Source organism: Solea solea, chromosome 7 (assembly GCF_958295425.1).
Source record: "Solea solea chromosome 7, fSolSol10.1, whole genome shotgun sequence".
Lineage (NCBI taxonomy): Eukaryota > Metazoa > Chordata > Actinopteri > Pleuronectiformes > Soleidae > Solea > Solea solea.
In genome coordinates this window covers 10,890,231-10,917,093 of record NC_081140.1, presented here as the reverse complement: position 1 = coordinate 10,917,093, position 26,863 = coordinate 10,890,231, and the positions used below count along the sequence as shown (strand labels likewise).

The following is a 26,863-nucleotide window of genomic DNA, read 5'->3' as shown; positions in this document are numbered from 1 at the left end:
CTCTAACACAAGAAGAATTCATGCGTCAAATAGAAAAGTCCAAAACAGCACAAACCTGTGAACGTTGAACAATTCAAAACATGTAGGAATAACTGTAATCCAAAAATAGTGAAATGTAAACGTTATGAGAAGCCGTTCACTTACCTTAAACATGGCTACGTCAAAGAGAGAATGATGCATGAGCTCGGTCATGATGGTTAGAAGTTATTTAACATCACAATGATGACAAAGGGCTTTTAACGATGAATCTGTAAGCATTATTGTCCTACAAAAGCATCCAAAGAATGAAAGACTGAGACTTGGAAACAAGTGCCATGATTTACAGGTTTTATATATATATGATCTGATCCAAGGTTCGACCTAAATGTACAGAATAGAAATGAGACTAGTTTGCTCAGAGTACAATGTCACTTTACAAATGATATCACCTTTTGTGTTTTGGTTTAAGTTAACTCATGTCCCCACTCAGCACTGGAATAGAAATACATCTGCACATACTGTCAAAAAGATAGTAATATATGTACACAGTGTGCAAACCATAATCAGAACCCATCTGTTCTAAATCGATATTGCTTTTTTTCCCCCCATTTCGAAACAACACTTCCAGAAAGAAAAGACGATAAGTTGGTCTTAGCTGTAAAACTGAACGACAAACACGAGGAAAATTAAACCCTGAAAACAGAGACCATCCATTGCAGTTATCTAGGCAGCACACTGTACAAACACATCATGATGCATCCATACATAAATGTTACAAAATTAAATAACAATCAAGTCTATAAGTCAAGAACAATATTCAGAGGAAGTCAAACCTTCCCGTCTTGCATAAGGCATAGCATCTGATGGATGGGCACTGCCCGCACACAGCAGCCACCACCAAACCTCTGCTTTACTTCTGAGGTCAATGAAAGGGTTAATTTAACGTAACATATATTAAGATCAACAGTAAATCCGATCGCACTACACAGAGAGTGAGATGAAGTTAAGAACTACAAAACCTGAAGAGGGACAAACGGTAAACAGTAGCACACATCCTCAAAACCAAACAAAGAGTCTGGCCTTTCTTTTTTTTTTTTTCTTTTAGCATTCAGCCTCTTTCAGAATGGATGAGAGGGTGAGGTTTGTTGTTCAATTGCGAGTGGCTGTGGCCGAGTGAGAGGAAGGCTCTTGGCAGCAGCAGGAGAAACACAGTCACTTGGATGTTTTGTAGTACTTTTGTCTCGTCATCACTTGGTTTTCTCCTCGGTGTGCCTCTGCTGCTGCAGCCGCTTGCCATAGCTCTGAGCCATGGAGTTGACAATGGAGATGACAAAGTAGCAGACCATGACCAGCACCACCTTCTCAAACACCCACGCCAACCAGTTCTCATCCTGATAAAAAAAAAAAAAAAAGAAAGAAGAAAAAGTAAAGAAAAGAGGAAAAAATATCAGTTACCAACAATAAAAGAACAAAGGAATAGTACAGTAACACAAGCAAACAGATTCAGGTATGACCTTAAAATGTGAACATTGTTGAATATGGCGTGTAAGAAAACTATAACAAAAAACTATAATATACACTATAATATCACAATATCTTTCATAATATGTGGCTTTTTTTTAATGTATTTAAACCTCCAACCACTAGTTAGCACCAAGCATTTAGCCATCTGACTCTCCCCCGCCTTTCACTCCTCTAGACAAAGAAAACTTAATTATTTATGTATTTAACATTGTGTTTTTTACTATGAAAGATTTTCTTAAAATACACTATTTTGGAGGCAAAAATAGGGATATGTATACCACAAGATTTTTGCCAATCAACAGGCCTATTGTTGAAAGAGTTTTGGGTATTGAAACGTTGCAGTGCATTTTTAAGCAGCCAAACAAAATAAGGGAATAAGATAAGAGCTTGATATTGCATAATACATAACTGGATTGACCTTCAGATACATTTGTTTTTTTCCATTTGTTGATGTGATGGTAGTGTAATACTGATAAAGAAAATGTAGTATTACTAAAGTCTTCATCCAACATAAAGTTTCAAATGTTCACATCACATCCTCACAAGTTGTGGAGCTAAACTTAAAAAAACTCACCAAACTCTTTCTTGTAATGCTGTTTAGCCTTTAGTAAACATTGAAATGTTAAGGCCCTTGGGCTCATGCAGTTTACAGTGTGTATTTAAAAGACTTGAGTTTAACAAAAAGACACTTAGTAAATGAAAGTATGAATAAAGCAGCTAATTTTGGCTGTCATCTGAAAGAAATGTCAGGTATTGTACTTACCGCTGGTACACTTCCTCCAGCATGGTGCAGCTTGTTCCGCTGGGCTTCCAGGTACTGGCTGAAGGGCTTCTGGAGCGCTGGTCCCACTTTAGGCACAGAGCTGGTACCACAGCCCCACATAACGTCCACACAGAATGGCAAAGGAAACAGAGTAAGAGAGAGAGAGAGAGAGGAAGAACAGTAAGTCACTTACCCTTCAAACACCTTTCTGACGACATGGAGCACAAAAACTGTAGCCTAACACTAAGAATTATTCCCTTGAGAAGCCTCGTAGAGCATTCTATCACATCTTTCCCTCAACACTACCAGGAATCTTCACTCATCCACCAGTCAACCAGCATCCTTGCAAGAGCTGCTGAAGCAACATCCTACATGTGGGCCTTATGTTGGCTCTTCCAGCTCCTCCACTTGTTCCTGTGAGCAGGAGCAGGCAGCGGAGAGGAATGAAACACAAACTCCTCAACCCTCCTTTTATACTGCTCAGCTCTCTATAGGAGCCTGTGTCAGCCCCTTTGAACGGGAAGTGAGTCGTCATGATGTCATCACCTTTACCACCATTGCTGCCTTCTGGGTGGAAAGACATCTAATCAGGGTGTGCTCATGTCCTTATTAGGCAGTGAGGATTATCTCACCAGGGGTCCAATCACAATGGATTACCTTTTTATTAATTTATATCATTCAGAGGCACTGATGCTTTGGTTTTGCTATATAGACAGAAAGGTTTCGGGACACTTTACATGACAATAAATGTATCATTACCATGGCAAGATACACACAAGTATACATATATATATATATATATATATATATATATATATATATATATATATATATACTGTACTGCTACATTAATTTAACTCTCTCCATTTTAATGAGAACATTAAAATGTTTAGACTTGACTAGACTCAGTAAAAAAACCCCGCCAAAATGGGACTGGCTAATTGCTCATTTTAAATAAACATAACTAGTTCTGAGTGACTCATTCCTGTTATCTCTCCCATTTAACATGCGAGTACACCGGAATACAAACACACTGCTGTTGCCATAAAAACATCCTGTATCAGCACACATTTGCACACATCATATTGAGTCACAGTGGGTCATCTGAAATTAATGGGGAGGAACCCTGAATCCTACTCCTAAAAAATCAGAAGGAAAAAGATTCAAATCTAAATAAATATGGATGAAGTTACTAGCTGGACTTTACATGTGCCTTATTGTTTCACAGCCAATAGATTAATAAGAAAATAACAAAGCAGCTTATGTGAAGGTAAGTAAAACAGTCTTTCTGTATTGTCAATCAATATTTAGCATATTTCAACTCTGAGTAGCTAATTTTCCATGAACATCGTCTTTAATTAAAGCCCGGCAGCTATAAATAAGCTTAATGTGACATCTGTCACAGAAAGTATTTTTTTATGTCTATGATTGTGTTTCCCACTTCACTGGGGAATTTGTCTCAGCCAAAGCTGAACTCTCTGAGTCAGATCGACATGTTGGGATGGGACCTCACATGCCTGACCACCAATGCTGCAGACATGGATTGCATTACAGTGCGTTTGTGTAAATGCATGCACGCACACCCCTGTGATGAAAGCGTTTATTCACTCAGGATATCCAATCAGTCGTCCAGATGCATCTGAAAATGTTTACAAATGCATTGCTGACCACAAAACCAGAGGAAGGACAATGAGACACTTACCCAATCAGTGACACCATTTGCTCCACTATGTGCTTGCTGAAGGTGATGATAACAAAGAGTTTCTGTGGGAAGAAGAGAGATGGAAATTCAAAACAAAGCACATATGCAGAGGTATCTAAAACAAGGACATCTGAACAAAGAAGTGACCACAGCCCATCTTTAAGAAACACATGAAGGACACGTTAATATATGCTGAGCTGTAGACATATTTTGATTCTTAATTTTAGCCGCACAGCTGTGGAAAATTGAGTCGACATCTGCCACCGTCTACAGACACACTAATTACTAAACTCAGACCTGGCACAAAGCTAAATTTTAGGCTGTGAGGGGCTTTGTGTGGTTTGCAAAGCACCACGGCGGGGGCCGGGGGAGGTGGGGGGTGGTTTGACCACAATATTCTCCTGCGTTCCTGACACTGATCAGCTTTAAAAGCCATGACACATGGCCCCCTGGACAAAATCAGACAGGATATGACACGTGGTGTTCAATGGGGTTTAAGGTACAAAAAAGAAACCCCCCGCCCCAACCACCTCCTGCCGTCTGCTCAATTTCCTTGTCTCAAATCTACTTTCTCATGTCCACTCTACATCCTCCACAACCCCTGCAGCCCGACATCTTTATCTGAAAGGTCTCAGTGAGATCACTGGTTGGTACCAACAAGAGATGGATAGGTTTCAGTTTGTTAAGATAATTGGCGACTCACCGACAGACAGACGGTGTCTTTTCGTCTCGGTTTATATTAGTCACTGGTGTAGCAGACTCAACAATACACTCCATAAGTGACAAGTTTTTTGATCTAATGGATCTAAAAAAATCTAACTCTTACTAAAGACTTCCCTCTTTTCATCTGGAGCCAGTTTATAGCGTCTGGATGCATGCATCGCAAAACTCAAAGCAGAATAAGGAATCCCCGAAGGAACAGAGCAAAGTCTAAAAGTTAACCAGAAGTAGACAATTAGGAGTTTCTCACAGCCACTAAGACATGATCTAAGCAGCAGTTTTCATCTCTTCCACACGTTTTGAGGTTGTGGGATTGTTCAAAATGAGTGAGTCAGCACTGCATACCACTTCTTGTTAAGAGCGGACATTTTTCTCACATGCATTATTACATTGCAGACAGCGACGCAATAACATTAAAGAAAAGACCTTCAAAGCCAAGATGGAGTGAGTGTATTATGTGGTTAATGTTAAAAAAGTAGTGCCATTTGTTGCCCTTTTCTTTTTTGCTTGTTTTGAGTCTCTAACTGCCAGATAATCAGAATCACCTTTATTGGCCAAGTATGAGTGATCATACAGGGAATTTGAAGATTTTGTTTTTCCGCTCACTTTGTAATTGCACTTTTAAACAGAAAAAGACACGAGAAGGAAACTAACTGAGTTAATTTCATTGAATGCTTGAAAATCCACACTGAGTTCTAGAGGATGACTCCACAACATGCACTTGTTTTTCATAATGTGCTTGTAAATTTAATCTGGATTATTTTTATTTGTTTTCTGCTAGTGTTTTAACTGTGAAAATGTGTAACTGTTGAGTGTTCCGTATTTGCTGCTGCCTACCCTACTTAATATCAATGGGATTTTCCTGGTTAAATAAATACAATAAATACACAAATAAATAAATAAATAAAAGGATAATAAACATATAATAAACACTTCATTTGAACTGCTAACCTGTATGTGCATCTTGATAATGGCTTTCCCGATCAGAGTTGCTCCAAAAAAGGTCCAGAAGGGAACCAGGAAATGGCCGCAGGTTATTCCAGCCAGGTCAAAGAGAGGATTGGGGATCTGAAACAAACAGAGAGATGATTTAAGGTGATAATGACAGGACTACAATATCAATTGTAATTGTGGGGTTAGTAATACAAATGCTAAGTAAAGTGTACTGTCAGAAATATTAAATATAAAATTGAGCTGCAGGAAAATTTAAAACAAATCCATGTGGATTTTTAACTTACTGAAGCACATGCCAGAATCCCAAAGAATCCCACTTTCTGTACCATATGCTGGACACCAAGCTTTGCTCTTGTGACAAAATCCTGTAAAATGTAAAAGTTATTAAAAACAATATTGTTACCAGACAGCATAAAAACAACATGACTTTGTATGATTACTTGTCTTCCTTATTGTTTTTTTAAACAGCCAAGTATATGCCGTGTCACTTTCACAACCCACAGCTTTCACAAATGTTACACTGCCTCTCAAAATGTAGATACACACTTAACTGAACACATAATCACCCTTTTCTATTTCTTAGAATAACCTTGTAGTGATTCAGATGCATTTTAACCAAACGGTTATTACAAGGAACAAGAGCTTTGATGAGAGTATTGTGGTAAAATTTCAGAGCACTCAAAGGATTTTTTTTGGCTTGGTGACATTACAAATATAAAGTGTGTGGTACAGAAGTGCGGAGGATCTTTTGATCCCATCTCCAACCCTGTGGAGTTGAAATGTCTGTGGTTACATGGGGGGAAATTACAGCCAATGCAGGGGGCAGATTAAGAGGTAAAAAGAGGTTTAAAAAGTGGTACATCGGCAATTTTGAGAGCAACTTAAAATTTCAGTTTAGTCTTGAGCCCAACACTAAACATTTGTTTTCATTGTTTAACCATATCATATTTTAGCTATGTCAATATCTCTGGTATATTTGTTTTAATTCAGAATTTAAAAATATGTATGTTTGTATCCACATAGAAATAGTCAATCATTACCAAGGCAGTATGTTACATTAAAAAAATATTTAATTTTCATTTCATAAATGTTTCTGTTATACTTCTGTTTTAACATGTAATGAATCACCTAGATACATTCATTAAATCCTCTGCTTCTGACTCGTCTGGTTGATTTGAAAACCCATGACCAATGCTTAAATAAAATTTCCCATTGTCAGAGGCACGTGATTGTTGCATGTTTCTCCTTAATCAGTTCAGCTGAGACGCAACAAAGAGAGAACGGGTGATGGAGGCAATGTACACAACTTTGCTGACTCAGCATTTGATCTCAGCAGCCTCCAGTCATGTGAACCCAGTTCCTGACAGAATTGTCTATCATTCAAATTAGAGGCCCGTGAATAGAGAGAAGGGGAGGAGGGAGGAAGGCAGCAGGAGCAAAGCCTGCGGGATGATTAAAAGGGGAGCAGTGCTGAGGGTGACTCACGCACCAACAGGCAAATTTACTGGAAGTGTAAAGGAGGAGTGGCTTCATTGAAGTCACATGGCACTTGAGGACCAATCACTGGGCAGTGGTTCCATGGTCAGTTGTTTATGAATTATGAAAATCAACTGAGGCCATATCATATTGAGTGGGTGGACAACTAATCTGGAACTCATCCAATGGACAGATATTACAATATTCAGTTTTTAAAGGGAACAAGCAGACTGGGGCTGGGCTGCCTTGCACAAAAATTATGTCAAATTTTGGCAATTTTGTTTCTGTTTGTATTTAAAAATGACAGCTGTTTGTTGTGTGTGTGTTTTAAATGTACAGCATTTCGGTCAATTGTGTTGTATTATGTGCTTCCTAGTAAATACATTGGATTCTTATTTTGCTTCTTATGTTTGTGTTCTTTGAAAATCAACTTGGATGCATCTAAGGTGGGCGATTGTCCTTCAATATATGTCAGTGGCTGTGAGAATGGCTTGCTAAAAAAGACTTAACATAGGAAAAGGCAGAGTCAGTGGCTCTCATTATAGATATAGTTGAGTGTGTAACACTGACCTGTGCACCTTCAGCCTGCTCAAGCATCTCCTCAAACTCCTCGTAGTCTTCGTCATCTGGATCGGCTCCTGACTGACGAGCTGCTCTGGCCATGAAATATGGAGGCAGCTCTCCGATGGCAGTGCCTGCACCCTAAACCCAAACCCAAAGTCAAAATGTTACATGCTGACATTTTCCTTATTTATTTTCAACACGTAGACACCTATTTTTTTTTTCATCTCACAAGAAAGTCAACATGTGAAGATGTAAACACCTGCTACAGCATTCATGATGTGATGCTAGCAGAGGTGAATTACCAGGTCTTGTATCACACAGTTCACAACTACTTAGATAATTGATTCATTGGTTTAAGTTTCTTAATAATTTAAACAAGCACTTTGATTTTTCAACTTCTTAAATGTGAATATTCTTTGCTCCATACAACAAAGAAACCATTAAAACTGATTTTGTTTCTTCCACCGTATACACTCATAGAAATGTGTTTCTTAAATGAAATGATGCATTCTGTTGTGTATGACAGACACTGAAGCATGATGAAAAGGTAAATGAGTTCCCAGATATCATTGGTCATGACCCCGCCTGCGCCTGGCACTGACAAACATTCTTTACATTCTACTCACCCACATGCAGGCCTCCAGTCGGACCTTTGACATGATTGAGAACAGAGAGATGCCGCTATCCATTGCTTCATCTTGGGGACAAACAATCTGGTCTGGGTACGGAGGCTCAGGGAAGTCTATGGAGCCACACTCATAAGCAGCCAAGGTTACTGATGCTATGTGAGGACCCTGGTATGGAGGACGAGAAGATGGACAGGATGCTTTCATGAACAGATCAATCACAGAGTCACATGCAAGCCAAAGACAACTTTTTTGTCCAATGTCTGTCATGGCACGAGGGTTGGATATTGATTAAAAATGTTCAATACGGTATTGATATCAATATCTGGATTTCGGATTTTTTTTATCTGAAAAATGACTTTACATATTTTGACCCAGTTGCCTTTTTGTGTTCAAAGACAAAGCTCTCACATGTATTCCATCCACTTTAGATCTTCTCTACCCATCTTAATTAATTTAATCACTTGTTAAATCTATCTTCTTCTTCTTCTTTGGGGAAGGAGGTTTGATGCTCAGTTGATACCAAAAAAGGTCAGGATTTAAGTTGGACACCCAGTCCTAAGCCAATACCAAAGTATCAAAGTTCAATATCCAGGCCTGGACATGTGCATTCATGTAATTGTAAATATGGCAAATGTCGTAGTTGGATGACTTCTCTCTTTATCTCAGTAAAAGCAGGTTCATAAAAAGCACATTAGCACTAACAGCATTATCTGTCCATAGGTCACACACAGACCAACAGGAGCTGAGTCACACAGTCTCTTTGTCAGGTAGGTATGTCATCATTTATCATGAAGACGGCGTCTGGTTAAGCTGAGCCATCTGGCCTCAACACCTGTAACTACAACACAGCTATCCCATTATGCCTCTTTAACGTGATGCAGACAACACTGACAGTAGATGGACAGCTCACGATTAGTGTGTGTTGACTGCAAAAGCTCCTCAACAGACACCGCCACCCGACACTGAGTAAGAGCACAATGGAGGCTTCTTAATTTACACAACACAGTCTCTTTCAAACTAAACAGGACTTTCTTAAAGAACATTTTTTTCAGGACACAACAAGCCAGTGTTAACAAGAAAAAAAGAAGAAGCAGTGACTAAGAGTTTGTATCCAAATTCTCCAACACTCATCTGACAGGTGACACAGTGGCCTTGTTTTAAACCTCTTTGTTTGCTCGGCCAGAGCAGAACTACTCACATAAAGGGTGAATAAACCCCCTTTCTTGGTCGAGTAGTATCACATTTACCATTTTCCAAAGTTAATTTATGAACAAAACTACTCAGAAAAAAGCCTCTGGACCTTTTATTATTGTTATGACGTTTCAGACATCATAACAATAATATGAAACTGCCAGGTAGAACAAGCAAAACAGTGATATGTTTCTGCTCCGAAAAATGGGTCTATGGTATGGTATAAATTAAGATCGCTGGGAAAGTGACACAACAGGAAAGACCACAGGGTAATTAAAGTCTATCCCTTTAGAAGCATGAATGAGTTAAGCAAATTTCACGGCAGCGTGGTATGAAATGGTGACCCTGGGTGGTGCAAAACTGAGGTTTCTTGGGTGTGGTTAATCCCAGGGGACCGTCTATGATTTCAGCAAATTTTGCGGCACTCAATAAAATTTGTCTAGAATGCGCAGTTTGCTGCTTGAGGTTAAATTTTGCCCTGATGAGGACACAAAACTTTATCAATATAAAGAAAGAGGAACTGACTTAGGATCATAGAAAAATCATATGAGGTGTTTTTCAGAGGGACAGACAGAGGGAAGGACTGACCAACTGATGACTGACTCAACCAACATTACAAGAGAAATAACTTTAATATTTGATGTTGTTGATGGCTAATTGAAACATTTAGAAGTAAAAAATAATCAACAGGCCTTTTTATTTTGACCACAATATTAAGACTATAATTCAACTTTTATGAAGCACTGCAGTGACCTCCAGAACATTACGATGAATCACATCATCATCTTGGTGAGTGAATCCCCTTTCCCATGAGCACCATGATCTCATCCTCTCTGAGGGGTAAGCTATTAATGCTTTAGGCTTGAGGTAGATACACAGAGCATCTCTGCTGGTTCTACATGTGGTTTTTACTTTAACACTGACACGGGGAGTTTCCTATCCTTAGCTGACATAAACACTGAGTAACAAGTACTGCTGCACTGTGAACATAAACTAACTTCTGAGCAACATGGGAACAGGAATTTTTTCTTCATCTCGTGAAAAGAGGGTCTGACATAATTTGGCCAGCAACGTAAAGATGTCTTTCACCACCTTTCTGTGGAAAATCTGAAAAGAGATGGTCATATAAATCTCGAGATGCTTTGTGTGGTGCGGCCATCACCATTCTCACCAAAGAGGTATACTGCTTCACAAAGACAAAATCCTCAATTAATATCCAAGTTCCATCTACAGGGATTTCTTGATAAGGAACTTGCCACCGTGATATGGGTGAGAGACAGGAAGTGTAAAATTCTTAAGTGGGTTTGCCTCCGTGTCCTCTTCAAAAACACAGGCTCACAAATATAATGAGCGACCATTCTTATATATTGTTATATTATTTTAATAACCAGTATAAAATCTGAAAACATGATCATTGGTGAATATATCTTCTTGTGAAAGAAAAAGAAATAGTTATTCTTGCCTAGATATTTTCTTTTCACTGATGTCAAGTACTTGCTCATTGTGTGAACTGTTGTGTTTCTCTTTATATCAATATTAATGTAAGGTCTCTAACTTATATAAATAACACTGACTGGATTTGATACTTGCCGCTTAGTGATTGTATCTCATTTCAGTTTATAGTTTATAGTGAGTGTATTCTACCCAAATGACAAGATGAGCAAAATTATAATTTGTGATGTGCCTCCAGTTCAGTATAGTAATGCAAATAGTTTTCACTGATGTATAAATAAAGTATAGAACAATGTCCACTCTCAGGGAGATGGGGGGAATGGAGTCACATCTTGCCAGAGTTGTAACATGTTATTTTTATCCACCACCACTACTACTGTATTCAAGTATTGCTGGGCACAGAACATAAAGAACCACAAAACTACTCCAGCAAATGGAGAGCAGTAGAGTATTGTTAGAGGGATTACACATCTGCTCTACAAAGAGGAAGGTCACAGTGACATCTTTTCCCATTGTTTCATTATCATGGAAAAAAAAAACTGACTCAGCATTACCACATCTGTGCAAGACCTACAGAACCAAAGCCACATCATCAGCTTAAAGTAGACTATTGTGGAGAGCTTCCTCGTGTCATTTTTAATAACTTCACCACAACCAGCACAAATGACACATATTTTGGTGACTCACTCATACTCATACTGTGACTGACTGTCAAGAGAAAATTACACTTATCTCCTGGTTAGCTTTGGACAGATGTGACAAAAATGAGATAAGCTTGAAAAGGCTTTGTATGAGTATGACGCCATCCACTGGCAACTAGAGGAACAGACACATATAAACTTGGCAGAAAATGCTATAAACACAGGTCAGTTTTAAGATCCTGGCATGGTAATTTGATTACACCTGATTTAAAGTGCTCCACGATATTATGGACACTTAAAATTGTATAAGTTAACCACTTTTAAACCTTCACAGCTAGAAGACATTATTCAAAACTGCATAACATTGTGATATAATCAAGTATGGAAACTTGCACATAACAGTTTTTCGGGTTAATTTCAGGTGGTGCATTAATCCATTTATACTAGCTCTCTCACTTAGTTGTGCAGTGTTTGCTCTGTGTTTTTCTTTAAGATTTTGTGATGCGAATGAATTACTTGGGGTTAAGAAAGCAAACTTTAAACCAGTCAAGAGGGGTCTTGAGTACTACATCACTAATACTAACACAAATGAGTCATCTGCTTTTGTGTGTATACATTTCCATACATTGGTGGTTTCTTACCAGATAGAGCAGGAAGGTGTGTAAGCCAGTCCCAAGGCCTACTGAGGACAGGATCCCAAGACCTACCCAGTAGGCACACCATAGGAGCTTATTCTCCAGGTGCTGAACATACTTCAGTGAAAGAAAGTGGAGTAAATAAAGCAGATGTTACACAGGGAATAGTGAATAAATAACAATAATAGAATAGTAATCTCTTTTTTTAATTAGCTTATGAAGAGGAAAATTAGTGCAATGACATCACAGAAAAAATGGGTCCAATGCTAAGAGTTCTAGGTTTGTAAAAAGACAAGCCTTGTGTTTATTCCAGCAGTTTCATTGTCCCTTCATTTTCATTTCATTTTAATAATCTAGTGACAAAGAAAAACATATAGATCAACTATTTATATCCAGAGAAAAGTCAATAAATAAAAAAAAACAATTACAATACAATTTGCAGCAGCAGTATACAGTATATATTTAAATGTTATCTTTTACCTCTTATCATTGATCACTTGTGGCAGCTCAGTATTATAACATGAGTAACCTTGGCACAAGTTCATTTTAAATTAAACCTTGTTCTCCTTTAACTGAACTGTGATACTGCTCAGGAATTAGTAACCAGTCAAACAACTGTGTGATCAAGGTTACTTGACAACAACGCAGATCTCATCATCACTCAACACAGGTTTTTAGGTGGACAGAGGAAGACTTATCATTAACCTTTAAACAGACAGCAATGAAGAAATACTGTTGATTATTAACATCACTTAAAAAACAAATAGCAAAAGCCTTACTTCTTGATGTGCTCCCTCCATGGAGTACAAAATGGAGAAAAGGGAGCATAACACCAAAAAAAAACACACTATGCCTCTTCGCTGCCAAAGCCTGAACAGAAAGACAGAAGAACAAAAATGTTTGTAGTGTAACAAGTGCATATGTAAAACAATGGATGGAAAAAGATATGTTGTACTATCTCTGTTGAATGTATCCGAAGGCCTACTAGGCTTGATTATTATTTATATCCCCATAAATGTAAATGACGTTGATAATTCTACAATGTCTGTACAATTCCAGCTTCTGAGAGCACAGACCTATTAATGGCGTTATTATTGTCTCAGTGAGATCACAACCTCATAGTGTAGAGTAGGGCAACAGAGCAGACAAGAGAAACCAGTTTTAAGGCTTACTTTAACGTCCACTCCTTTAGCTTGATGAGGGTCTCCAAGAGGAAGTAATGTAGTGTGGTGACCGGCCTCCTCCATAAGAGCAGAGACAAACGCTCCTCTTTATCTTTCTGCCTCCTCTCTCTTAGTGACGAGTCTGGAACACAAACACCCTGACATAGTGAGGCACCTTCAGCTACGTCAGTCACTGCATCTTGTGGAATTGGTACAACTACATGCATGATACAAATCCCATCAACAAGAATGTGGCTGTAAAATTGTGTGGACTATGTTACCTGCAGCTTTCGAAAACTGAAAGTAGGCCAAAAGTCAATCAGCTAACTTGTTTGAGTCATCTGGTGGCAGCTATCACTTTGTGTCATCAGATACTACACAACCTGAGCTTTTACAGGCGTATTTACGAGTATTTACTTCTCTGCTGTACATAACATGTTAAATTGAAGTGAAGTTTAACCAGACTAACCTGTGGACTTGCCATTCTGTTTGTCTTTAGCTGCTGCACGTTTCTGAGACGGTTCACAGCTCGCTCCATTCGCTGCCATGTCAATCAGTATGTAGCAGGTCAGGCAGTCTGGAATGATGGAGACAGATGAAGACAGAGACAATTTAGTTCAACTGTGTCCTCTGTTCTGTTGTTTTACTTCCCACTGTGTGACAGAAAATGACAGACACTGTGACACTCACTCGGTCACAAAGTCCTTATCAGCGGCTCATTAGCAGGACACTATCTGTGCGTTAGCATTAACTTTGCGTCAACACTTTGTTACCTTGCGGGTGCACACAACCTGTTATTCACATGCAGTCGTCGTGTACTAAATGCCTCAGTCAGCAGATACCACACACATTCACAAGTCACACCTCAATCATATTTAATAAGTGAGCACTGCATCACAGCCACTTCTGACAAAATACATGGAAAAAAAGCAATTTTGCTTCAAGCTGGATTCAATCATGCAATGCTATATCTTCACCGAATTGTCCGTCATGGAATTGTCCATCATGTCAAGTCTGTCACTCACCTAGCTATGTAGAAACTTGGCCTTAGTCTGTGAAATAACACAAGTTTGAAGCATGTAAGCAACTGTCAAGTCTGTTTTGGGTTAGGTGATCTACAGTAGTTTGCATCCATTAAGTTCTACTTGTGAAGTTATCTGCAAAGTTGCATTAACTCTTTATTCTTAACTCTCTTTCATTTTCGCTTTGATATCTACTTCTTTCAAAACAAAAAGTTCCCCTGGCTTTGACCTGTAACAGCTAACTGGTTACCTTGACTATATTTCTATTTACTAGCAATTCATTCCATATTAGTCAGTCATGATGAGTCGGCACCCATGTAACATTTAGTTTAGATTTGTTAATGCCCTATTGTATTCACTCTCATTATTCTAGCCAAGCATCACGCTTCCAGCCAGCCAGATGCTGCCCTCAGCTTCCTTTGATCTGTTATGGAAGTGGCCAAAAGTATGTTTGCAGGGATAGCACACAACAGGCTTTTTTCATATTCTTTGTAGGCAACAGGAAGTATACTTTCAGCAACAAAAATTGTTTTATTTACGCAAAGCTTTCAGGGTGTGGTCTTCATTTGTTATACTCTGACAAAACACATTATTAGTGGTTTCTCTTTAAGGCCATACAAAAGTTTTTGTTATTATTAAGCATCATTGTACATTGTTACAAAACGCTTCACAAGGAGGAGCAATCAAAAAGTTTAGACCAGCAACTTGCAGTGATAAGACAATGGCTGCCTAGTAATTATGGTGATTTATGTAAGAATGCTATATTTTCCTCACAAAAACAAATACGCATTTCTAGTAAGACACCAATGGAATGACATTATCCGTGCGTTCAGAAGACTGCAGTATTAATTACCACTAGTACTCTGATCTTCCTATTGTTCAGGAGGGATTATTATTTGGTAGACTGTGTTGAGATTCTGTTACAACTGTGACATTGATGTTTCACATCAACACGTAGGTCAACACGTAATACGTGGCAATACAAATGTTAAGGTATTTCACAAGATGTTTCCTGAAGTGTTATTGAGCACATGACGCGTACTCGCGCAGGGGAACCAGAAGACAGCACCGGACGACTGACATTCAAATGACATGGTTGAATTCACAGGGAAGTTATCACATCGAGCAGTGAAGTGGAAGCGTAAATAATAACCGCTTGTCTCACGATAATAATCTGCTTAGATAACTGAAATAACCGTCGTCGAGCGTGTTCTTAATGTGACAGTATATGATGCTAACTGCAAGCACATCATCCACATGCTAGCCGGTTAGCATATACGCTAGCGGCAAAGCTAGAGAACTATACCTACAAGTATAGATGCCATCAAAAAATCAATACGCAGTAGCCTTACGTTCAGATACGTATATAAACCAGTTTTCTGCCGCTGTGACCTATTAATAACGAGAAAAAATAACTATACAGAGAAGAAAAACAGCGATATTTGTAGAACATTAAATGACAGCCGTACCTCTTTCCTGTCCTCCTCACCCGGAAAAAAATGACTGGACGTATCAAAGTAAAACTTTAGTCAAGCGGAAATGTGTACAAACGCAGATTTTTCACAAGTTTTGTATCTATACATTTATAACTAACTAAGCATTAACGCAAAACACAGTAGCAGATGAGTACATCGTAATTTCAGTAAAATTTTGCTTCATGAGACTTGTATTGCGAAACTCTTGCAAAGACGTACTTCCGTAAATTGTGCTTGTTGGTCCAATCGGATGTTACCACATTTGCCAGTAAAAATGCAGCACAACTTAGTTTAATCTTAGTTACACCAAAGTGATATCTTAATTAATGGGAACATCGTGACACTTTGAAAAAAAATTAATGAAAATTAAAAGAACCAATGACTTAAACCGTTGAAATATTACTTTGATCCTTAAAGTCCTAAAGGCTGCTCACCTGAGTTCATAGGTCAAAGGATCCTTTAATCCTTTGAAATTCTGAAGACCATACATACTCTATGCAATTATAATATTTTAGACAACACTGAACTCACAGATAAATTACAGTTTTGGGGATTGCTGAGCACATTTATATAATTTCTTAGTCTTTTCTTAAAACGTTTATTGTTTTTTAATAACATGTATAGAATCTCTTTATCCTATTGTAATATTAGGTATCACAGAAATGGCAGTTAAAATAGTCAGAAATGTTATACAACGCACAATAGTGCACCAGTCATGATTTGAATTATCAGTTGTTTTGCAATGGTTTATCAATTTTAAAAGTACAGTAGGTCTCTGTAGAAAAAGTTTTGGAAAAAGATCAAGACTATCATCCATCTATCCATTTCCTACTGCTTTATTCTCCACAGGACGGTCGCATGGGGTACTGCGCCAATCTCAGCTGACATAGGTTATAGGTGGGGTACACCCTGGACAGTAAGATCAAGACTATTAACCTTAATATGAAGAAAGAATTTGGCAATTGCCTGAGCACAGAAATTACTCCGATCTCAGTTGCTGTGACATTCCTCATACATCATATCAGCCTCCCAACAATCAAAGTATTTTGCAGAGCACACTCATTACATGTAACCCTGGTTACTGGTTCCATTTTTTAAATGCACTGGAACAGGACCAATGTTTGTACACAAAGGAACACTAAGAGACACACAAAACCGTTTCTGTTTTTTATTGTTACACTGAATAAAGTCTGAGTATCCAAAGTTGAACAGTTGCAGTCATTCATTCAAGCTGATGTTTCTCATTCTCATAAAAAAAAAAATTCACTTGTGTATGTAACAAGTAAAATATTCACATTACTTAACCAACTTTTCCAAGCATGTACATTTCTTCATAGTCTTAATAAAATTAAAGGTAGAGACATATTCCCCAATTATTTTTTTTACATAAACAGCATCCTTTAAGTCAGTCATAGCTGAATTGATTCAACAAGGGTCAAATATTGACCAAGGAAATACTTTAAATCACCAACTTTTGACAATCAGCACCCATTACATCAATGTGTCCAAAAACAAATGTATTATGTTTTTGTTGCAGTAAACAATGAAAGTTAAAACAGAAATTAACATGAGGACAGTTGGCTCTACAAAGTGCCATGGCTATCCTATAAGAGATGAATATAACTATATTTTATACAGATCACCCACACGGAAAACTATTTGGCTCAATCAAAGTTCCAGTTCTAGGGCGAGGTTACTAATAGGAACCACAGGAACTGGTTTATCAGATGGCTTGTTCTGTTGGTGGGTGGTGACCTAAGCAGGTAGTGATAGAGTAGTCCTTCCCTGTTGGCATGTCTGGTTTCACTCATCATAGTGAAGTGAAGACAGGAACTTATCCACATCCAAATCATGTGGAAAGCAATCGACAAGTCTCTTCCTCTCCTGTAGGTTTGAAGAAAAACTTACATTATTACATTACAAAAAGTCAATGCGGACACAGTAGACAAACAGGCAGAATAGGCCCTTCAAAGCTCAACACAAGCACGTTCGTATAGGCCATCGAAGTTGAAAAACTAAACTTAACTTTCATCAGTGAGAGAAGGGGGGGGGGGGGGGGGGGGGAGAGAGAGAGAGAGAGAGAAAGAGAGAGAGGATACTGTTATATCTTGAAGTATATTCCTACCAACATTAGGAATTGAAACATTTTTTTTTTGTGAAGTTATACATTTGTTGATTAACAGAAAATTAGTTGAGCATCATTATGTCGACCAATTCATCATAAAAAAATATTTGAAAAATAATTAGAGCATCTGAAAACAGAATACTGCTGAAGCAAAAGACATCTCAGCAAATTTAAATAATCAAACGTCTACTGATATACAAATGTGCATGTGCTGTATGTACTTACGCGGTCTTTCTTTCTGCTGGGAGATGGTTTTGACTCTTTCTTTGCAGGCTGGCTGTCTGATGGAGAAGACTGTTTGCGTTTCTTAGAGTTCTTTGAGCTTGTAGGCGACTTTTCTCCTGCTCCCTCCTGACGCAGACTGTCCTTCAGAGGCGTGCCTGACCTGGCTATGGCAGCACGTGACAGAATCATGAGTGTGTGAGCAGCCATGTTTATGCTGTTTTCACTGCCAGCCTCACTGGCAGGGCTGCAGGTGGGGACATCGGGGGTGTTGGGAAGGATGATACGCTTGGGAGTCTCCTCTCCATCTTTACCCTTCTTCTGCCTGGAAGGAGTCCTTAAATTGTCAGTGGACTGCACCTGGTTGCTGCCAGTAACAGGGGTCCTGGGCAGACTCGGTTCTGGAGTGGCCACTCCAGGTCTCTTGACTGGTGTGGAAGGAGAGTTGAGTCCCTGGATGTCTTGCAGCATCTCAGCTGCCTGTTTGACCAGAGAGCTGGTCTTTGAAGGGGCTTTTGTCATCTTGGACTGAGAATTAGATATAGACTGAGAAATATCAGGAGGGCTTAAGTCTCTCGATGTTGAGGACGTAGGAGTTGAATGCTGTTGCGTGCTACCCTTATTTTCATTCTCCTTGTTGGCTGTAACATTTGGCACTTCCTGAGTTTTCTTTTCTGTGCGACCCTCACAAATTTTGGCTGGAGCCTTTTCTGCAGATTCTTCCCTGCTGCTCTCCTCCTTATCATTTTTAGTCCCAGATTTTTGCATTGAATCTGAGCACAATGACTTAGAGCTATGACTATCAGCAGTCTTTGCTTTTGTTTTATCATCACCGAGACTGTGTTTTCTGTCAACAGATTTTGAGCGTCTTCTCATTTCTAACTTTTTCGAAGTCTCAGGTTTTGAGGAATCGCCAATGCTGATACTTGTACTTTGAGACTCTTTGTTGTTGGTGTTATGAAGCTGTTTGCGAGGGTTCTTTTTAATAGGATCTTTATGCTGCTTCTGTGCAGTCACAAACTTCTCTGCCTCCTTCACTAACCCTCCTTCACTCAGGGGATTTTCCGGGCATCTGATGATCTCTATCCTCCTCTTGGGCTTGTTGCCACCCAAGATAGCAGGTTTTGTTCGAGGGGCTGGTCCTATGTTATCTGTCTCAGGCTGCTGGACAGTTACTGATGTAGATGTATTTGTATTTAAGGGTGTGGTGGTTTGTGTTGTTTTTGGTGTTTGTGGTTGAACATCTGCAGAAGAGTCAAAACATAAAATTCTCCTATGACTCGAACCCTTTGCTGCATCCTGCTGGCTTGTGTTTTCAGCTGATAGTAGATTTTCCTCTGTGCCTGAAATTTAGAGAAATAATATTATAGAAACAAGTCATCAACATTAAAATGCCAAGCAGAACAATACTTGGACTACTTTTTGTTAATTAAAAGTTAAAGAACATTATGCAAGGCATAACAGCTCCAAGTTTACAACTTACCAGCAGTTTTAGACTGTTTGATTGCCACTGTGGATTGTTTGGGTTTAGCAGTTTCTGGCTGTTGTACCGACACTGGGTTTGGTATGGCAACAAGCTGTATATACAAAGAAGACAAGTGTTATGTGTTATTACTCTGGAAATTACTACATGTGCAAAGCCAGTGGGGCCCCCCTGAGGTGACAATGTTCTTTGTTCCACACAATAAATGTATCCATTCGAGTCAAGGATATATTGAAAAACTCACATATCATTTTGGAAGGATGAATATACTGTATATGTCACAACTAAGACTTTTAATTCTCAAGTTAATAGCTGAGAGTGGAAAATAAGAAAAACAATTATGCCATTAGTTTGGACATTTTACTTGCTGTTGGAGAAAATATCTCTTGAGTGATATGTAGTATACATCACTCAAATCTACCCATTACATCTTAAGATATTCTCCCAAGGACCACAGAACTAGTCAATGTGGTAGAAAGTGGAAGGTCAGAAGAATGATCAGGAGATAGGGAATCCTCCTATTTTTCTGCTGAATGTGGTAATAATAAAATGACACACAACTTATAAACTGTAGATAAAAGTTTAGTCACCTGATTAGACACCATCTGGACATTCCCCAGTGTATTCTGGCCCATTACAGAAACTGGAAGCATCACAGGCTTAACAGATGACGGTAAGACGAGTGTTGATCCTGCACATAAATACAGGTTTATTTTTATCAACACTAAAAAAAGACAATAGTACAACTCATCAGGTAAAAGACATAAGTGGTCTCATGAGCTGCACATAGGTGTGCAACTCTTGATTATTTTCATAATCGATTAATCTGTTGATTCATTTCTTCTTAATCGAGTACTTGTTTGGTCCACAAAATTAAAAAAATTTTGTTTTGGGATTCCCAAAGAAACCAGAAAAGTTACATTTAAGAAGCTGAAAACTCAGAGAGCTTGTTCTAATGAAAAAATTGTGTGTGTGTGTGTGTACATTATATATATATACACACACACACACACACTATCAAAATAGTTGACAATTAATTTAATTTGGTATCAATTAATCGTTGTACCTCTACATTATGATTTATACTTACTAAGATTTATTTTATTTTATTCAAAATACCCCCTTCTATAATAAATGTTCTCTTACCACTGGAGTAGCCTTGTGAACACGTTGGTGTGATCCCTCCAAACTGACTGGTGGGCAAAGGTCTTCCTGGTGAGACACTAGCAGGCAGTAGCACTTGTCTCGTCTGTGTCTCTGTAGATGGGGGTTCAGTCACAAGAAAATAGCTGGCAGCGGCTCCTTGAATAGCAGGGTTAGTTGTGCTCAGGGGAAGTTGAATTATATAGCTTTGCTGGGCCTGTGATGTCCCTGTTAACGGAGATGCCACCAATGCTCCAGTCTTACTGGTGAGAGGACTAGCAAATACCTCACAGTTCTGTAAGCCACTTACTGCCTGCGCCACCTCGTCCAAGTTGGCCTTTGGAGTGCCAGGGCAGGGCAGCATGCCAGGGGACTTAGCTGGAGAGGAAAGGTAAATGGTTGGTATCTTATCCCCTGAAATGCTGGATACTGCTTGATTTAAAGTCGTGTCATTTGTAGTGTCTTCATCTTGGCTATCGCTGATAATGATCTTCAAAGAAACCACATTACTGGAATCTGCTGCAGCTTTGCTTGCGGTGCTGAGGTCAGTAGGTGGAGGAGCAGGTGGTACTGCAGCTGGGGCACAGGAGAAGAAGGATGCGGGTGAGCCGGGCATGAATGAGGCAGGTGTAAGATTTGTAGAGGCTGGAGAACATGGTGAGGTGGTGGAAGCAGATGGCAACGAGGGCACAGCTGTAACTGTGACACATGAAGAAGCAGATGTGGAGGAGGCAGATTCGGCTGTTGCTGTGTAAGCAGATACCTGCTGAATGTTTCCTTCACTGGCTGAAACTGGCATATCAGACAAATCAGGAGTCAGTCTTGGGGTATTGTTCAGTTCAACTTGTACAAGAGACAACAAAGCGGACTGACTACTTGGAGCCATTGAGTGGGCTGTAGATGTTTGTTTACCGTCATGGTTTATAGAGGCTGAAGTCACTACTGGTGCATAAAGTGCAGAAGAAGCTTCTGATGAGGGTGCTTTGGTTGATTCACAGAGGCTAGTTGTGGTGGATGTGCTGTCCTCTGTGGCAGGCACAGCAGTGGCCATGAAGTCTGACGGAGGGGGGGGTGTATTCAACGGTTCATCAATATCCATTGGTATTACAGAAACACTGTCATTGAAGAGTGAGGTTCCTTCTTTTCTGTCCGAGTTCACTGCAGCAGATGGGACAGCTCGGTACCCCCCTTGACTCACTAACAACCTGGCTGAGCTTCCTTCAATTCTCGATGCTCTGCCACTTGAGGGAAGAAATGTTTTCTTTAACAAGGTGGGAGCAGCAGACCTCCTGGTTTTACGATCTTGTCCAACTCTCGTCTTCATAGTAGCTGCAGTTGTTTCAGAAGCTGTAGAATCTCTTTGTGTAGTGTCTAAGAACAACCAGAAGGATCACACAGGCCTTTTCATAATACAATTACAAAAAACAATACATATTTTATGTCAAATATATCTTAAACATAAAACCAACAAACTCATATATGTGTGGTATAACTGACCAAATGTCTGCTGTGCTGTCATTCTTGATCCCTGTATGACTGATTTAAGAATGATAGTTTGACTGCATACAAACATGTTTGTGTATAAAAATTATTAAATAGATTTGGTGACCTGTCAGTATTCCACTTTACACAACACTGAACTGTTTTTCAAGGAATATGACAGTTTAATTCCAAAATGTGTCATGACTAGAGAGACTCTACAGAACTCTACAGTAACAATACCTGGATTATTATTCTGAAGTAGCCCAACTGTTGAAGATCCAGCAGCTTCACTCTCTTCTGCACTATTGCCTACATCACCATCACCTGGTTCTCCATGAGGGAATTTAGCTTTATCTGAAAGTCACAAATGAAATGATAAAAATCTGTGTTTTTAATTGGCCTTTAACAAACAAATGAGAACTGAGTCAGAACAACAAACAATAAAAAGCATAGGTCATAGTTACTGCAATCAAAGAGGTCAAAGAGCGCCTGAAAAGCTGGGTCAGATTCTGTCTGCTCCAAAATGTCATGGATGGCATCATCACTCATGTGTATCTCCCCCTGTGTCCGAGAATATATGTCAGGAAATAATATAAAACCACAAGGACATATGGAAAATTTGATGACGAGAAATGTTGAGCAAAACATTATAAAGAAACTATTCAGTTGTGATAATGGTATTTATAATTCTTAAGCACCTGTAATCCCAGGATTTCATCAATGGATTGATCTGGCTCCACTGTAGCTGAAGGGGGCTTTGAAGTTTGGGGTGTTGGCTCACTGTTGCAACAGACGGAACAGATGAGAAAATAGTAAAAACTATGCAACACCATACTGCAGGTGCTGACAAAAGAAGTAACCATCACACAAAGTTAATCGATATGCAAAAAGGGTGATGTAGAATTTAAACTCAGCACTTACTTGGCGAGGATTTTGTTGATGTTTTCAGCAAGCTTCTCTTGTAATGACCTGTCTCCCAATATCTTGTCACATGCATTTTGAATCACAAGTTGCTGTGAAGAAAGTAAATATTTTTCTAAGTCACAAAAAGGTATGATTTATGGATCTGTAAAAAAATGAATAAGCATGCTTGAAAAGTATTAAATAATACAGGTAATTCAGCCTGAACTCACTGCAGTAAATACACAGATCATTGCATGAGTGAAAATGTGTCTTGTTCTGTGCAGAGTAGAATTACTATCCAAATGTATGACACTGGTTGGCCAGGTAGGGTCTAGAGAGTCACCATGCTAACTTCAGCAGGAGCAAGAGCATAGAAAACTTAACACTGAATACATTGTTTAAGTTTAAATTAACATTGCTCCCCATCATGGCTGGATCTGTCAATTTTTCCCCAATACCACCTCTGATTCCAATTCTGCTTATTAATTCTGATTATCGATTCCAATTTTCAGTGAACAGTGATAAAGGAAATAAGTGATATCTAGTTCATACAGTGCAAAACTGCATGTTGTTATGTATAGACTAATAATATAACTGATTTAAGGAAAACCTAACAACACGTGAAGACTTCTACATACAGGAAAATTTTCATCAATAACCTCTTCAGGCTGTGGTTCTGCAGTGTGGCTACTGACAGCTGCTGCAGATCTGCCAACGCTACTGGACCCACTCACAGCACCACTTCTCTTTCTGGGGGTGTCCCTGAAGGAGAGATTATAACATTGGCAGCCAAAATGCACAAAACATAGGCAAGACAAAATTGTCACAATGAAGTCCTACAATTCATACAAATACTGATTTGCTTTTATTATTTATAGTGGTTTCATTCTATTATCAAGTGTCCTCACAAGCCAGGACAGTATAACAATGAGTGTATAATACAAATGCAAGGACTTCAAGGAAACTAACTGTACTAAATGTGTTTTTTGAGTTTGTACTGAAAATGGCAGCATTTTTAAGTCAAGGCAACCTTACCATTTCCGTCGACCAGGAGACATTGGACCTGGATTTAGTCGATGCTCTGCTACCACGATATTTACTGGTGAATCTTCTGTAATGAACACATGTCATGCATTACTTAAATGTTTTGTTACCTTTGTTGTTTGGCATAAACTCCTCGAAAATATAGATCGAGCAAACTCTTTTGAGTCATTGCAAACATCAGTATGAATGTACACCTATGTATATACACACACACAAAGAACAGACCTTTATCCAAAAGAAAATTATAAAATCAGCAATGTCATGTCTGCACAACAGGGAAATTCTATCAAACAAACAAAGATAAAAACAAAATATACAAACTCCATTTCTTGAAAACAACCACTTTGACTAAAATAAAAGCAGCACAATAAAATATGAACATTGTGTTTTGTCATACTGACTTGGCATATTTAGTATTCGGTCATCAGAGATCTGCTGGTGCGTGCCACTGCCAAGGGCAAGTCTGGAGTGCGGCGTAGTGTAGCTCACAGGAGTGGAGTGGCTGATTGTGCTGAAGGAGGTATGTGTAGGGCTGATGCTGGAGATTGTTTCAGAGACCGAGGAGCAGACGACACCACCAGCTGATGCCACTGTCAGGACCCGCTGTCTAGCCATGTTTGCTAATCCCATGCGAGTACGTGCTGCAAGGGACAAAAGGTGGATATAATTTTGTGTATATTGTATTTCTGTTCACATCTAAATAATTAAGTTCGGTATCAACAGGAGGTTTGGTCCAAATTTCTTTTCTTTGTTAAATTTTGTAAACTTGGCCATGAAAAAACTTGGAAAAAGAATATTCAAGCACTTACTTCTCTGATTTGCTGAAATAGCTGGCGAATTCTGCAGTGACCTAAAGGATGATATTCAGGAAGTAAAATGAATAAATATTAAATATTATAAATCCAACTCAAATCCGACTGCAAAAAGACAATGTGGTTATTTAAGATCATGAATCTTGTAAATAATTACTTGATTTGGTTGAGTGTTAAATCCAGCTTTTTCCACAGTGAGGTCATCATCACTGGTACCTCAGGGTGAGACTCTGTTGAGAAATACAATACGTTACCAAAGAAAACCACAAGTGTTAACAACAACATATATTAAAACTGAATGCCGTTACATTAAATCCTTTATAAAAAATAAAAAAAAGAGTCCACACAGTGCTGATTAAGCCTATAATTTAGTAATCTCACCTTTTGTTTTGGCTGCCACATAGTCATTTAAGATGGTTGTTAGGCCTTTCCCAAAGATAGACTGTTGGGCAACAAACAATAAATAAAACATGTAGTTATAAATGCAGAATTCAACATATAATTTGTGACAGGATTTGGGATTATAAAAGGACTGCTTACAAATACACATGCTGGAATAGTCCCATCTTCTGTGGTATGGTCAGCATACTCCTTCAGGTTGGGGCTCTCATGAATAAAAGTTTGGCTTGTAGCAGAGAGTCCCTCTTCTTGGAGGTATCCTGGAGAAGAACATTTATCAACAGACAGTAAAACAATGCTCAGATGCTACCATAAAAAAATGTGTAAGCTAAGAACAGCCTGTTTACAGTTTATTGTCATTGTTGGCATTTGTATTACATTGTTTATAATGATATTGCCAGCATGTGATGTGAACAACAACCTCAACACAATACTAGATTTAAATATGAGCCAGACATTGTCGGGGGTTTTTTGGCTATAGAGACTGGCTATAAATCCAACATGGTTGTCAGTTGGTTACAATAATACCAGCTAATTTTATATAGATCTAAGCACTGATTGTATAACTAATTGCTCAAGATTTAACACAATCATTGCTATATTAAATTGTATTATTTTTTCAATATGTTTAGATAAAACGGTATAATATAAAATACGAGCAGGAAAAAAACCTAACGATCACAAATACGTATAAAATCAACAAGTTGAAATCATAAATAAACGGATAGTAAATCAAACAACAAATATAAAGTATATAGCCCCAGGGTGTTTTAAATACAATTTCAACTTAAATGAAGCACAAAGTGAGGATTTAACTTTCAACACTATATTAATAACATCGCTAGCGAAATAATGAGGTTAATAAACTATATTTCTCAAATCTTTTACAAACTCTCAAGCACAACACAACATTTGGATATTGCATAGACTTATATAGGAATACCGGGCAACACTTCAAGTGTGGCTGTTTTTAATATTACTGCCATTCCGCAGACTTGCAACACAGAGCTACAGCTCCTGCTTTATCAGACCACACTCACCCAAAACAAGCCGAGCGACGTCAGAAGGCAGCAACATGACGGCTGGTTAGTTGAACTAAAAACCTCTAAGTGAATAGTTAGCTACATGTTCACGACGAGATGCCTCAGAAATCCATCAGAAAGACCTCAAAATAGAGAAATAGTCAGTAATACTTGTAAGAAAAGCACGTCCTGTCATACAGCTGCTTACTCAAAAGGCGGGGAACTCAAGCACTTACATCCCGGAAGTATAAAGACAATCTGCTACGTGGACGTTTGGGAAATGTAGTTCAAAACAGTCGTCTAACTCCACTGTGTCTCACAGGTTTGCAAATTACGTA

General features: G+C 38.7%; 2 protein-coding genes across 7 annotated transcripts; both read right to left on the bottom strand.

Moving 5' to 3' along the window:
- Positions 1-313: 313 nt before the first annotated feature.
- vmp1 (vacuole membrane protein 1) lies at positions 314-16,092 on the bottom strand. 3 transcript variants are annotated; one of them, XM_058634985.1, is made up of 12 exons: positions 15,885-16,092; positions 13,863-13,970; positions 13,403-13,551; positions 13,010-13,100; positions 12,237-12,347; positions 8,309-8,476; positions 7,689-7,820; positions 5,927-6,007; positions 5,640-5,756; positions 3,969-4,030; positions 2,267-2,366; positions 314-1,370 (listed from the first exon to the last, which is right to left on the bottom strand). In XM_058634985.1, exons 2-12 carry the CDS (start codon positions 13,929-13,931, stop codon positions 1,227-1,229), a joined length of 1,224 nt encoding a protein of 407 aa, XP_058490968.1. In that variant the 5' UTR covers positions 13,932-13,970; positions 15,885-16,092; the 3' UTR covers positions 314-1,226. The 3 variants fall into 3 exon arrangements, with proteins under 3 accessions (XP_058490968.1, XP_058490970.1, XP_058490969.1); XM_058634987.1 differs by having other exon boundaries at positions 13,403-13,535; positions 15,885-16,090; XM_058634986.1 differs by lacking the exon at positions 15,885-16,092 and having other exon boundaries at positions 13,403-13,535; positions 13,863-14,050.
- Positions 16,093-17,044: 952 nt separating this feature from the next.
- npat (nuclear protein, ataxia-telangiectasia locus) lies at positions 17,045-26,798 on the bottom strand. 4 transcript variants are annotated; one of them, XM_058634456.1, is made up of 18 exons: positions 26,544-26,798; positions 25,645-25,763; positions 25,486-25,546; positions 25,262-25,334; positions 25,102-25,142; positions 24,694-24,933; positions 24,284-24,359; positions 23,887-24,010; positions 23,267-23,358; positions 23,044-23,125; positions 22,810-22,906; positions 22,586-22,699; positions 21,776-22,234; positions 20,867-21,655; positions 20,311-20,411; positions 19,721-19,814; positions 18,241-19,580; positions 17,045-17,774 (listed from the first exon to the last, which is right to left on the bottom strand). In XM_058634456.1, exons 1-18 carry the CDS (start codon positions 26,578-26,580, stop codon positions 17,694-17,696), a joined length of 4,020 nt encoding a protein of 1,339 aa, XP_058490439.1. In that variant the 5' UTR covers positions 26,581-26,798; the 3' UTR covers positions 17,045-17,693. The 4 variants fall into 4 exon arrangements, with proteins under 4 accessions (XP_058490439.1, XP_058490436.1, XP_058490438.1 ...); XM_058634453.1 differs by having other exon boundaries at positions 20,867-22,234; XM_058634455.1 differs by having other exon boundaries at positions 20,867-22,234; positions 23,908-24,010.
- Between the last annotated feature and the right edge of the window lie 65 nt (positions 26,799-26,863).